The 14,015-nt window shown below is 32.2% G+C and overlaps 1 protein-coding gene across 1 annotated transcript in view; it reads left to right on the top strand.

Moving 5' to 3' along the window:
- Positions 1 to 14,015, top strand: part of LOC131853517 (tyrosine-protein phosphatase non-receptor type 9-like) — a 49,862-nt gene that overhangs the window by 6,176 nt on the left and 29,671 nt on the right. Inside the window, exons 2-4 of the mRNA XM_059204431.1 lie at positions 1,635 to 1,856; positions 2,446 to 2,535; positions 3,902 to 4,042. Coding sequence (XP_059060414.1) covers positions 1,635 to 1,856; positions 2,446 to 2,535; positions 3,902 to 4,042 — 453 coding nt within the window. The remainder of the gene's footprint in view (positions 1 to 1,634; positions 1,857 to 2,445; positions 2,536 to 3,901; positions 4,043 to 14,015) is intronic.

Here is a 14,015-nt window from a genome sequence, read left to right as displayed (position 1 = left end):
ATTTATTATTATCGCAAATTTAGTAAGTTAAACTTAATAAGTACTAAGTTAGTAATCAGTAATTAAATTCGTGATCTAACATTTTAATTAATTACTCTACGGACTCGGATGTTAATATTTTGTTTGTCAAATACTGATAATGCTGATTAAAATTCACTAAACAACAGAACAGACCAGGAAAAACAATTAATAATAACATGTGCGATTCAAAAATAAATTCATATCTAAATAATAATAACAATTTGTCATAAAACAATGGTTATGTTGATAAATATTTTTATACATATATTACACTCTGGTTTTATACAAGGGATAAAATATCCTGTTCATTCTAAATATGGATATTGTTGTATCCTATTATGTTAACAAAGAAATTACATGTTAGGTGTAGGATGCGACCATTAGCATTAGCAGAGATCAGAGGGAGATGACAATTACGGATACTGGATACGAATAATGGATAGCTTGTTCACATGCCTAAATCAGTAAATGTATTAAGTCAAATTATTTAAACTTCTATATTCATAGAATGTCACACACCAGTATGTAATTTTTAACAAACAACACTACACGGTTACTTGTGGTACACACATTCCTTTCTTTCGGTGACGGTTTTTTGCTGTGTGTAATAATTACTATATGTATCACGTAATTATTTATCTATCACTTTACAAAAACTTTATAATTGGCAGCCAAAGAACCGGGTCAAACAGTTTCTATTTATGTCCAAAAAATACGATGTACACAATTACATATTATTGAGAGAAATAGAGGCTAAATAACCTAAGGGTACATCCATTAGCTTTTTTTTCCTCTGTATCTCATTCGCCTTATTAGCGATATAGTATAACGCTCTCAAGAGGCATCAATAGACACGATGCTTCGAGCAAAAAGAAATATAAAGATGTTCTATAAATTAAAAATACCTAGACCAATAATGCTACGGTCTTGATTGATCATAAAATTGCGAATATCCGCATAATGTTTTTCAAATTAAAGCCGAAAATGTGCTTTATTGTGGGTGAGCGTAGATCACAAAATATGTTATCTAATCAGCACATCGCAACGATAAATATCCGATGTGTGGGATCAATTCCCGATACAAAATGATCTATTTATACATTATTTTAAAAACATATAGAAAAATTTTGGTCATACGTCATGTCTGTCTCCTATTGCGCTAGTCAGAAACAATTGAAGGCAATTTTTTTACTTGTTCCATTAGTAATGATTACAAAAAACACTAATATTTTTTCACGGTTCTTATCAATAAACAACAAATAACAATATGTACTGTTCTTATATAGTTTTTATATTTTTGATATGTGCACGGGGAATACTAGAAACTGAATAGATCGTAGTAATTTTATTTTTGTAGATCGTAGTTTTGTTTGCAATAATTTACAGTCCGCTGAGATGAAAACATCGGAGATTCTTTATTTCGTAACTTGCAGTGCTTGCAGTTTCACACGCGAGATTCTGATGTATAAGCTATATTATTGTAAAGTTTTATTAAAATTCATACCTAAGTAGTTTTTGCGTGAAAGAGTAATAAACATAGGTACATCCTTTATAATGTTAATAAGATTAATATCTGAGATGACCTAATTCATAATATATTTGTTTGGTTCCAGGCGACGAAAGCGTTTTTGGACACGTTGAGCGAGGCGGGTGCTGCCTGTGTGTCTCGAGCGACAGCGATCAAGTTTCTACTCGCGCGCAAGTTCGATGTGGACCGTGCATTCGCTCTTTGGAGGCAACACGAGGCTACGAGACGCCGCGAGGGGCTCAGCAAGTTCGAGCCTTTCGAGGACCCCCTCAGGACAGAACTTGAAACTGGAAAATTTACTATATTGGTTAGTTTCCTATCAACCACAATTTTTTTTGAGAAGCCATGAATATGTCGTTATCACATGACAGTGGCTAATGATGGTAATGGTTGTACATTGGCGAGATACCACTTATGTACGAAATGATTATGTATTTAGGTCATTTAATCTTTTTCGATGTCATAATGAGTTGAATTTGCTAAGAATTTACTAAAATGGTTTTGTAAACGTAAAATATTCAGTATCAATAATATTAAATTGTAATCAAAAGTAGTTTCAGGGCGATTATAAAATACTGAGTCAATTAAAAAGAACTCTCAAAAAAAGATATAAAATTGGAAAAGTCACGAAGATTAATTCATATTTTTTGTATACTTGTATGATATTTACATGGAACATTAAGATTATATCGAGGTTGTTCCAACGGTTGTTTTGGCGTACCCATGGGGGCAACTTCCACAAAGAATCGGTAATACTATACGTATCACATATGTAATATGTATCTTAAACCGGTTACATATGGTCACACAAACCACGTCGTGAGCAGAATCTAGTAGGGTATTAGGGTACTGGTAGTAGTTATATTATTAAATATATACTATGTGCATTTTTGCAGCCTACACGAGATGCAACTGGAGCGGCTATTGCAGTGTTCACGGCCAACAAACATTTCCCCACACAGACTACACATCAAACGACGTTACAGGTGAATAAATGTTTAGTAATCGAGTCGATTTCATTAAATTAGTTACTTGTACGTACGTGACTATCGTAACACGCAACAAGTTGCATGATATCTCTTTATTTTATATGCACACAGATTGCACAAGGTTATAAATCATTTATTACATCCATCAGTTTGGTATTGGTTGTTGATATTCCTACATATGTATATACTATTGTAGCGCCGTGTTTATCACTTGACCACTGCGTTATAGCGTTATACTCACTACCTACATACTACAATAAACGGTATATAAGGTGTTGCTACATAATATACTGTTTATTATAGTATGTAGGTAATGAGTATACCGGTGAAATAATTCTACTATTTATTGTACATTAGTACAATAAGTAGTACATTCATTGGTAGTGTACTACATTGCTTATTAGTAACTCGTACATTCGACCTGGATTTCGGAGATTCGGAGAGGAGACTGACTTTACACTCAACTTAAATCTATGTTATCTGGAAAGGTAAACTAATGGAAGGGTCTCGAATGTTGACAGACAGAAATATTACAAGTGTAGGCACACTATTACTGTTGACCTTAAGTTATCCCAACTACAATTCTCTTTGTTTTTAATTTGTGAATACAGAATATGGAATGGTGCACCCACTAACCTTAACGGGATACTAGTGGAGAATGATAGGACGTGGATGAAGTCCGGTCAGTTAGCCCTTGTGGCGAATTTACCAGAAATTAACAATTATTCTTTCTAGAGGGAATCACATGGAGGTTGGCCTTATTGGGTACATTACTAGAAATGTCCTTAAAATGAGTTTACTCATTAAACCGTTTAATACTAATGTTTTATATATAATAAACAAAGAAATACCTATATAATCTAATAGAAAAGTTTTTAAGACTACTGCTACAACGTAATATATATATTTTATATAAATTATTTGTTATTTGACAAAGTTAGTACCTGCATCTTTGTCTGCATGGAATAGTGTCGTTGATGAGCATTTTTAATTATTATATTACAATGTCATATTTATATATTAAACAAAAGCCTAAAAAAAGGTTTTAAGTTTCTAGCTCTAAGAAAGATGATACTTCCATAAAATCTTTCATCTCCCCTCTCAACCTCTTACATCCTTTTTTACGCATTCAAAAGTAGTCTTCTTCCTATTATTCTATCCTATGCGCTATCTCAGAGTTTAGATTGTCTTTGTACCACATTTTATTTAAATCAGGTCACTTTGGCGTGAAAGTGCGTTAAAATATTTATTTATTCTTTTGCACACAAAAATGTACATGGCGGACTTAATGCCTGATGGCATTCTCTACTAGTTGACCGTCGCGCCGATCAGAGATAATAAAAAATATGTTTTGGATTAACAGGGCGTGGTGTATCAATTGGACGTGGCGCTCCAGTCGCTGGAGACGCAGCGAGCCGGTCTTGTCTTCATTTACGACATGACAGATTCAAAATATACGAACTTCGATTATGAGTTGTCACGTAAAATTCTCACCATGCTCAAGGTAAGTGCTGTGTAATTATTTATTGTATCCATAGCCTATATATATTTATTACGATTTATTTTATTTAAAAAACAACATTATGAATTTTATGATAGAAAATAATGGTTGGATATAATTAAATATATTGTCGGTACTCTATGGCTATAGTTAACATGTATTAACAACAAACCTTCTAAACTTTACATATGTTGTGTATACCTGCCTCCGCCTCTACAAAAACATATCTTGGAACACTTTCTGGACAATACTACTACAGTTCTTAGTAATTACACCAACACACTAATATTAGGTGACTTTAATTTAAGTAATATTGAATGGTCTGGAAAGCCCAATAGTCCTCTGCATGGCTCCTCCAAAAGCCACAGTCTGTTTTCGAATATGCTGTTGGACTTTATTTCATACAATAATTTAAATCAATATAATAATATTTTAAATCACAAAAATGGAATACTCGATCTTGTCTTAACTAATGTACCGGTGGAGAACGTATTAAAGTGTGCCTCACCATTAAGTATTATAGATCAATATCATCCACCTCTGGAATTTGCATTGTCATGTACATCAGGACCGAATTATTTAAGCGCTAACAATAGCATTAGATTAAAATTTCATAAAGCTAACTATGTGCAAATAATTGATCATTTACACAAAATATGTTGGACAGAGCAGCTGGCAGATTGTGACAATGTAGATCAGATGGTTGGGAGATTCTATGCGATTTTGAATTACACTATCCGGCAATATGTTCCCAAATATGCACCTAAATCACAAAAATATCCAATATGGTATAACAGTGTAATTATTCGACTTCTAAAAGAAAAAAATAAATACCGCTTATTATTTATAAAATATAAAAACCCACTAGATAGAATATCTTATCAGACTTTTAAAAGAACGATGTAATAGATATTCGAAATCGTGCTATAAAAACTATTTGTCTGGAATAGAATCGTCCATTAAAAATAATCCTAAATTATTTTGGTCCTTTTTAAAACAAAAACGTGATTCTAAAAGTTCATACCCATCCAAAATGTACTTTAATAATATTATTGCAAATAATGGTATTGATATTTGTAACTCGTTTGCCTCTAATTTTTCTTCTGTTTATAAACCTCAAAATGACAAAACAAATAATTACGACTCACCCCAGTACTTAGATCACAATAACAATTGCCTAAACTCCATTTCTTTTCTGAATTAGACCTGAAACGCGCACTAAAAAGACTTGATCACCGCAAAGGAGCCGGCAGTGATGGCATACCTTCATTGTTTGTCACAAAATGTGCAACAGTTTTAGCTTATCCCCTCTCCCTAATTTTCAATAAGTCTCTTGCAACCGGTATTTTCCCTGCAATATGGAAAGAAGCTCTAATCATTCCTATTTTCAAATCTGGTGATAAATCAGATATAAAAAATTATAGACCCATATCCATTTTACCTGTCTTTGGAAAGGTGTTTGAGTCCCTGATCGGCCCTATAATCTCCTGGCATGTAAAAAACGTCATTCTGCGTCAGCAACATGGGTTTATAAAGGCCCGTTCTACATTGACAAATCTGGCATGCTTTGTATCGGATGTAGTGAACGCTGTCGACTCTCGTGCATCTGCTGACGTCATCTATACTGATTTCAGCACGGCTTTCGACACCGTAAACCACGACATTCTGGTAAAAAAATTATCCGCTTATGGTTTTTCCGGAAATTTTCTTGATTGGTGTTCATCTTACCTCACCAATCGTAAATCTCGAGTAGTGGTAAATGGATTTACTTCAGAAGAGTATATAGCATCCTCAGGAGTCCCACAGGGATCCCACATCTCCCCTATCTTATTTAATCTCTTCATTAATGATGTCGCGGATTGTTTCACAAATTCACACATTTATTTATATGCTGATGACTTGAAAATTATGAAAATTATTAATAATTCATCTGACTGTGACGTACTACAAAAAGACTTAGACAGATTCTCCACATGGTGTATAAAGAACAAACTATCTTTGAATTTAAAAAAATGCAACTTTATTCATTTCTCACGTTCAAAAAAAAACTATTTTAATTCATACAAGTTATGTAACAGTACATTAACAGAGGCAGAAGTTGTACGAGATTTGGGAATTTACATTGATAATAGGCTACATTTCAACACTCATATTAATCATTTGGTAACTAAAAGCTTTAAATTGTTGGGTTTTATGTTGCGGAATTGTAAACAGTTCAAATTGGCGTCCACTAAAATCTCCATATTTAACGCGCTTATTAGATCTGGTCTAGAATACTGTTGTCAGGTATGGACCCCTTATTATATGGTACATAGAAATCGCATAGAATCCATACTTAAACGTTTTGTCTGGCACCTTTCTTATCATAGCGGAATGGCAAAGGAACTAAAATCATTTAATAAACGTTTGAAATATTTCAAACTAATGAGTCTCGAAGACAGGAGACAGTTGCTTGACGGTGCATTTTTCCATAAAATTATAAATGGTGTTCTTGATTGCCCTGCATTGCTAGAACAAATAACTATAAACGCACCCTATAAATTACCTCGCAGTAAAAAGTATTCCTTATTTGCAAAAAAGCGATTCAGAAGCAATTTGGGACACTTCTCCACCATTAATAGATTAGAAAATAACTATAATATTGTAGCGAGGAGTTCGGATATTGACGTGTTTTCTGGTTTCTCCAAGTTCAAGTCAACCACTCAAGAACACATATTGAGACAAAAGTCAAACCCGTTTCATTAACACAATTAAAATAAAAATTTAATATTTATACACATATAAATATATAAATATAATATAAATACATATATAAATATAGTATATATAAAAAACAAAAAAAATAATAATTAAAAAAAAAAATAAAAAAAAAATTAAAAAAAAAAAAATAATAATTGTATACATATATATATATATATATATATATATATAAACTTCTGTAACCAATATCGCGTGCCGTGGCAACCAGTAATTGTAACCTCATAATATAACACTATATACCTGTGTACAATAATTGTAACCTCATAGTGTATGTCTTGTTGGTAGCTCAAATAAATAAATAAATAAATAGTTTTACCTTATTTAGCAAACTAGATAATATAATGGCAGTTTGCTTATTGCTTAACAGTTTCCTTATTATTTTTTTACAATTATCTATTGTTATATGATACTATTTTATAAACTTATTATATGTTCATTTTCAGTATAATTGTTTCCACTTCCCCTGAAGTTTTCTTTAGAGCCAATCTCGAAAAATCGGGGACTAAATCAAATCTGGGCCATGATCCCATTCTGAGGACTATTTGAATCAATATTTTGTATATATACATATATTCATGGCCCAAATAATATAAATAATAATAAATAAATAATAGTACGGCTTTACTACCAAAATTTGTATGTTTTGCCAAAACAAAGAAGAAACGGCACTAACCAACCAGTAAAAGTAATATTTTTTATTTAAAACAAAAAATAATGAGGGGGATAAACATTAAACAAATCAAGTTTTTCCTAAATTATTTATATTCTTAGAGTTACACTCAGTATTTATTATCTTTCAAAATAAAGTGGCGTTTGGTGTTTGGTTAGGATTGATAAATCAGTGACTAAAAATGGTTAATATGTTGTATCAGGTTACCCAAGTTATGTAGTGTATGTCAAAATTATTGCCTATGCATTACCTTTATTACCTTTGGCACCCACTACTACTTTTAATATTATAATTTCGTTATATAATTTGTCATATATACATTGTTTACCTATATTTATGTTAGACAGTTACAATAATACTACGAACAAATCAATGCAGTCTGATTTTAATGTATTATTGTAATAATGACATTATAATACAAATTGAATTAGTGTAAATGCAATATGAAAAATCGATCGATTATTGGAATAGGGTTAATTGGATCATAACAGTACGAAACATTTTAGAAGAAAATCGATATCCATAGGTCCAATGTAATATATGAATATCTGAATACCTCCATCAACAACCCATACTAATGTATACATACATAATTTATATATTTATGTTTTTATTCTACGTCGATCGAAAAGCAAATAGGTAATAGGATATGTTATATGTAGTTGTGGTTTATTGTGTAAGCGTTTAAAATAACGTGTAATAGGTACTTTGCTTTTAAAAATATTTTTCTAAATAATATAATACGAGTATGTACTATTCAATACATTTGTGATTATTAAATAATTTGTGATTGCTGTCTTAATATATCATTAGTATTCCTGAAGAAAGTAAGTTCCTGTAAAATCGTGTTGTCTAAGAATAAAAATTAAATTGTACTCAATTCAAGTTGACTTAATAATTACATACACGTGGGAGATTCCTTGTAAATAAATCTAATAATGAACACGATATACCAATTTATTTTCTACTTGTTCCACTATTCGACAATAATTAAATCTATAGCAGGAAAATTCATTACTTGCCACAGCGATTTTCCTAGTAATGTATATTTATAACGTGTTTTCCGAACGTGAAATTGACACGGAAATACGTATACTTTAATGTTGAATAATCTCTATGCTTTTTTTTGAAATGGATGATTAGGAAATGGTGTTCCCGCCGCGCACGCGTAGATAAATAACTACGCCGGCAGGGCACAAGTGGAAGATAATAAAATGAACAGGAAGTCAGATCATCTAGCCCATAGTGACAAATACACTATGAATTTATTACTTATCTAAGGGAAACTGCGTGGAGATCAGACCGGTTCATCAGACCGGACATTTCTAGGGATGGAGTAATTAGTTCACAGTTTTTTAGCTTTGACCATTAAATGTTAATAAACATACAGTACCTATGTAAATATATAATTTTAACCTCGGGTAGCGTAAAATTATTTATTTACAGCATAACTGTGTGTGTGTAAGAGGAAAAAAGGTTGTAGTTGTTACAATGAATACAATTTTTCTATTTATTAAGACATCTTATTACAAAATCATACATATAATAACCAAAAACAACAAGTTACAATATTTGTGTTCCATTGCTTAATGTATGGAAAAGACAGTATATTTCCCATTTTTTTATGCATATTTTCTTTTTTTTTCATATCGTTGTACTTTCGGAAAAATAATATGTACTGGACATAAGTAGTAAAATTTGTTACACATGTAGAAATGATAGGACTTGATAAAAAGATATGATAAAGTAAAAATGTTTTCGTTTTATCCATATCTCTGTGAATTTCTATATACAAGACGTTTCCTTACTTACTCACTTTTCTTGAAGACTACGTAATTAATGAATATCGACATTATTTGAAATTTACGTTTGTTCAGTCGAAAACTATTACTCTACACTACTCAAGAAACGCTCAGGGATATTATTACAATAAACATAACGTCTCTTGGCTAATGTTCCAATTCAAACAGAATGATTTCATTCTTTCTATATACATTTTTAGAAATGAAAGGTCCTGTGATACCGGTACTTTTTTTAATCAAGAGTTATCGGCCTCTACCGTCATCTTGGTTCATTCTCGCGTGACAGAATTATCTCTTTAATAATTACTTTTTCAAATAATCCAACGATTCGTGACATATCTTTTTAAATTCTGTCTTTAATTTTTTTCTCAAAATTCCTGAAATATATTACAATTACCAAATTGTATTACATAATTACGCTATTTTTTACAGTTCAATTTTTTAATAAGAATTTTAGAAGTGGATGTATGTAACGAGATGAGATTACAACCCGTGGAAAATAAATAAAACAGTTTAAAAGATCACAATTTACGTGTATATAAACCTGATTCATAAATTATAATTTTATTATATTATACATCTGCTGTATTGGGTTTTTTAAAATTAATATGTTGACGATATTACGACTTACACGCGCTATATCGACTCGTGCAGAACGTGTTCTGCTATAACTATTCATAACTATCTAAACCTCTCCGGGCATGATCAATTTTGCCCTTACGGCTATTCAATTACATTAGTATTAATTCCACTCGAATAAAACTGAACTCTCTATGATTGGTTAAAAATTGTTCTAAACCTAAACAATTTTCCGTAAAGTTGTACTTTACGCAGAATTGTTTCATTAGATGATTGATTCAAACAAGTTTTTCTTTAACATAAAATTATCTTAAGAAAAATTTCTTTGAAAAATAATCACGTCCGTGTTTATTTAGAAAACAAATCATTTCCGATGGTCGCGGGTTCGATTCTTCGCACAGTTCAACATTTATATTTATGAGTATGTATTAGTTTGGATGTTACCTATGTGTTATATATTATGTATGTACTATATAAAAAAAAATGTATAAAGTTTTTATATCTCGTATATCATCGTCTCGTTGTCTCGCACCCATAACACAAGCTTTGCTTAGCTTGGGACTAGGTGGCGCTGTGTGAATTCCTATGTTATTATTATTATACCTAAGGTTGTGGTCTGTAAATAATTTAATTACCGTATATGATGGGTGAAATCTATTTTTGGCCAGAATTATTAAACATATGAAGCCTTTAACAAAACTGCGACGCAACAATGACTCGTTTGGTTGAACATGCGATCAGCGCATCAAAAGCGGCAAGTTTCCGTTACAACGGCTTATTTCCCAATACGGCAACTCATCGTGTGGATGAAAACTCGTAGCTCCGATTTCCCCGTAGCGTGGTGGGCGGATGCGGGTCGTAGTGTTTCGTAGCTGGCGACCGCCGCCCGCCCCGATCACCCGTCGCCCAACCGGCGACCTACGTCAGTCGAGCCTGTGCTGCCGAAGTGTTCGCACGTCCGTACTGCGCATTATTGCGTGTCCCAACTACGTGTATGTTCGTGTAAATACGTCACATCAATTATCCAGTGTCTTCATTGGGTGTATACTTTAAAGACGACTCAGTTCTCGTACCTGACGGTATCTCAGGGCGACTATTGAGCACGTTTGCAAACAGGTGGCGGTTGCATATCAGTGCTATTATTGGGTGTTTTGGCCGAGCGTACAACGGTGCCAGTGTCTATTAGCAGTGCCGAAGGAAAGTGTTTTGGAGTATAGAACCCAGTCGGCCGGGTACGTTGGTCTATTGTGGAAACACATCCGATCGATAAGTCCAACAGCTGAGTTTATTGCACGCCACGCGTTCGCATCGCATATTTAAGGTAATTGTGATAACGTTGTCTGGGTAACGCAATTCATAATAATGTGCGGTTCTTTTTAGGAGTTAATTATCAAAGATTACAGAAAACATTTTGTATTTTAAGTCTTCTTTCCTGTTAATGGTACACCTGTTGGTACTTATGTTTTATAACTTTCCCTTTAAAACTTTACTATTTTTAGTGTAAATGTTACATTATTAAACATTAAGTGACTAGCCAAGTCAATGTACTTAATGTATTTGTAATATCCGTTTGATATATTCTTACGTATATGCACTTACTATTCTTGTACCATCATTGTATTACATAATTTAAAAGTATAAATTCTCCAATAATGAAAACAACTTATGCTGACATTCAATGATTCCTATTGAAGGAACGTAATGTTTGTGTAAGACGTAATGTATGTAGGTCACTGTAAAAGTAGTACGAAGATTGGTATTGATTAGATGTTCTTATGTATTATTTATTTGTAACTTCTTGATTCAAATGTATCATTTTATTCATACAATATAGTGAAGGTAATATCAACATCAACATAGATTGCTTCATTAAGGTCCCCTAACTCTGCGCTTTACTCCAGATATATGCATCGTCAGTACCACCAGTTGGTGAAGTTTATTAATTTATTATTATACAAATATATAATTATATTAAACAAATTTCTACTGTGCCAAAAATAAATCGGCTAACGTAAGTAAATCTTGAATCTCGACAACAGAATGTGAAGAAATCCCGCGTACCCAAGTCTTGTTTACCAAGAAAGATAATAAAGTCAACAAAAAAGTTATTGTAGCGAGTAAACATTCTAGAGTGCTTTAGGACCTTTATAACATTAAATTTCTTTTCTGTTTATGCAAAATAAAACAAGATTCGTAGAGACAGATCCCATTCTATTTCAATACGTCTCTCGTAACCCAATACGGGAGGCACCCTTATTATATGTTGACAAAACGGTATTGTATAACAGAATGTGGGAACTTACTCATATGACCATTATTATTATAATTAAGTCATTCAGTAAACTTGCATTGATTTAAGTTTCCTGTAACAACGTGTCTGAAGTTGTAAGTGGGCTGTACTTTTTTGTATGTTAGTCTGTTTGCATTATATTTCAGAAACTATAGATGCTTTTTATATGAATTGGTGATAGATACTGTTGGTCCAGTCAGAAAATAAAATTTTTGAAAATTCTGACTTTGTACTACATTGCACCACCATTTTATTGTTTTTCCCCGTCATTTCAAGTTCTCCTTCGTCCAAAGTTTTAAAAGAATAAATCTGTAATAAGACTGATAAAGGCAATAATTTTAAAGAGTACATTATAGTTTCATAAAATTCATTGCAAGCACGATACATAACAAAACAAACAAATTTTGTTATGTGCTCCGATTTCGTAGCCTAGTAGGAACTAAACCAAGGAAATCCTAATGTAACGTCTAGCATATATTTCGTATATGAATGCTATATTCTCGTAGGTATACATATACTTACACTTGACCGGTTTTGTATTTGAATTTTAAGGAGACTCTGCTGATAATTATAAGGTTTATTTAATTTACTACATTTCTATTCTTAATATAAACGTAATCGACGCGATTACAATTATTTTGTCGTTGCTTTTTTGCGTATTTGCAATATCCGTAATCGAAATTGCATCCCACAAGAAGGCAGCGCAAGAAAATGTAATGTCAATACGTCGCAGTATCGCGAAGGGGCCTGAGTGGGCGCGCCAACTAGTCTTCAAGAGCAAGGTCAAGGCGCTTGTTGCCGTACATCATGGCCTTCCAAATGCCGATCAGATTTTATAGGTTTAACATATTATCTATGTAACCTTTGAAAATGTCCTAAAAAGACAAAACTAGTTAAGTAAAAAACAAACATCTTAGAAAAAATCTTTAGAATGGGTCTATGTGTTTGCTTTTTTGCATCTTGTAACATTTCCTTGATTACTTTATAAAATCACGTATTGTGTGCCATTATTTCGTAAATTAAAAAAAATATCGATTAAAATGTAATGGGAATCTTAAAGGAACTGAAAATGAAAGGAAAAACGGAATGGGGGAAGAGTAGTTTTTTGTTATACTTATAGATCGAGGTGTCTACCCGTCTCTACTAACGAGATAGCTTTAAAAAAATTAGATTTAAAAAAATGTTGACTATTCAAAAGTGCTTAAATTAAGTTTATTTGAATAAATGATTTTCTATTCTATTAAAAATATCTTTTGGACAGCGAATAACATTTTATATCTGTATTTTGAAAGAGAAAAGATATCAATCAGATTATGTACAAATTGTATATTTGTCAAACCTTTTAACTCAGCGCCATTTTAGGTACTCACCTACATTGTTTCATTCACCGATGAAAAGATACATTCGTAATTTAATTTGTATCGAGTATATTTGCGAATTTCCGGATAACGTAGGTTCGCTGAACTACTTTAAAGATCTTGTATTAAATATAGCTTTGTATACATACTGCGATATTGAAAGTATAGTGACTATATACAATTATATATTGTTTTGTTATACTTTTATTGATGCAGTGCTTGAACGAACACAGCACACCCGTTCGTTTATTGCGTATTGGTACTGGGCATTATAGATTATCAATTTATCATAGTTAAGGTAATTTACTTGTTATTCATTTACGTATTTACTTGTTTACATCGTACTGTAATAAATACAAGGTAATATCTACGGGGATCGGTGTTTTGTATATTTATAATTTTTCCTATACATACGTTACAAAATTTATCGATATACCTACCACATGATACGAACTTGAAATGTTTTTATATTTTGTTCGTCGCCTTGGAAGTCACGTGTTGGCTGAGTCACTCTGTA

The sequence above is a fragment of the Achroia grisella genome, unplaced genomic scaffold, assembly GCF_030625045.1.
Source record: "Achroia grisella isolate CSIRO2021 unplaced genomic scaffold, CSIRO_AGI_Agris_v1 utg1186, whole genome shotgun sequence".
Classification (NCBI taxonomy): domain Eukaryota; kingdom Metazoa; phylum Arthropoda; class Insecta; order Lepidoptera; family Pyralidae; genus Achroia; species Achroia grisella.
The sequence above is the reverse complement of the archived record's forward strand: the minus strand, read 5'-3'. Positions and strand labels throughout refer to the sequence as shown.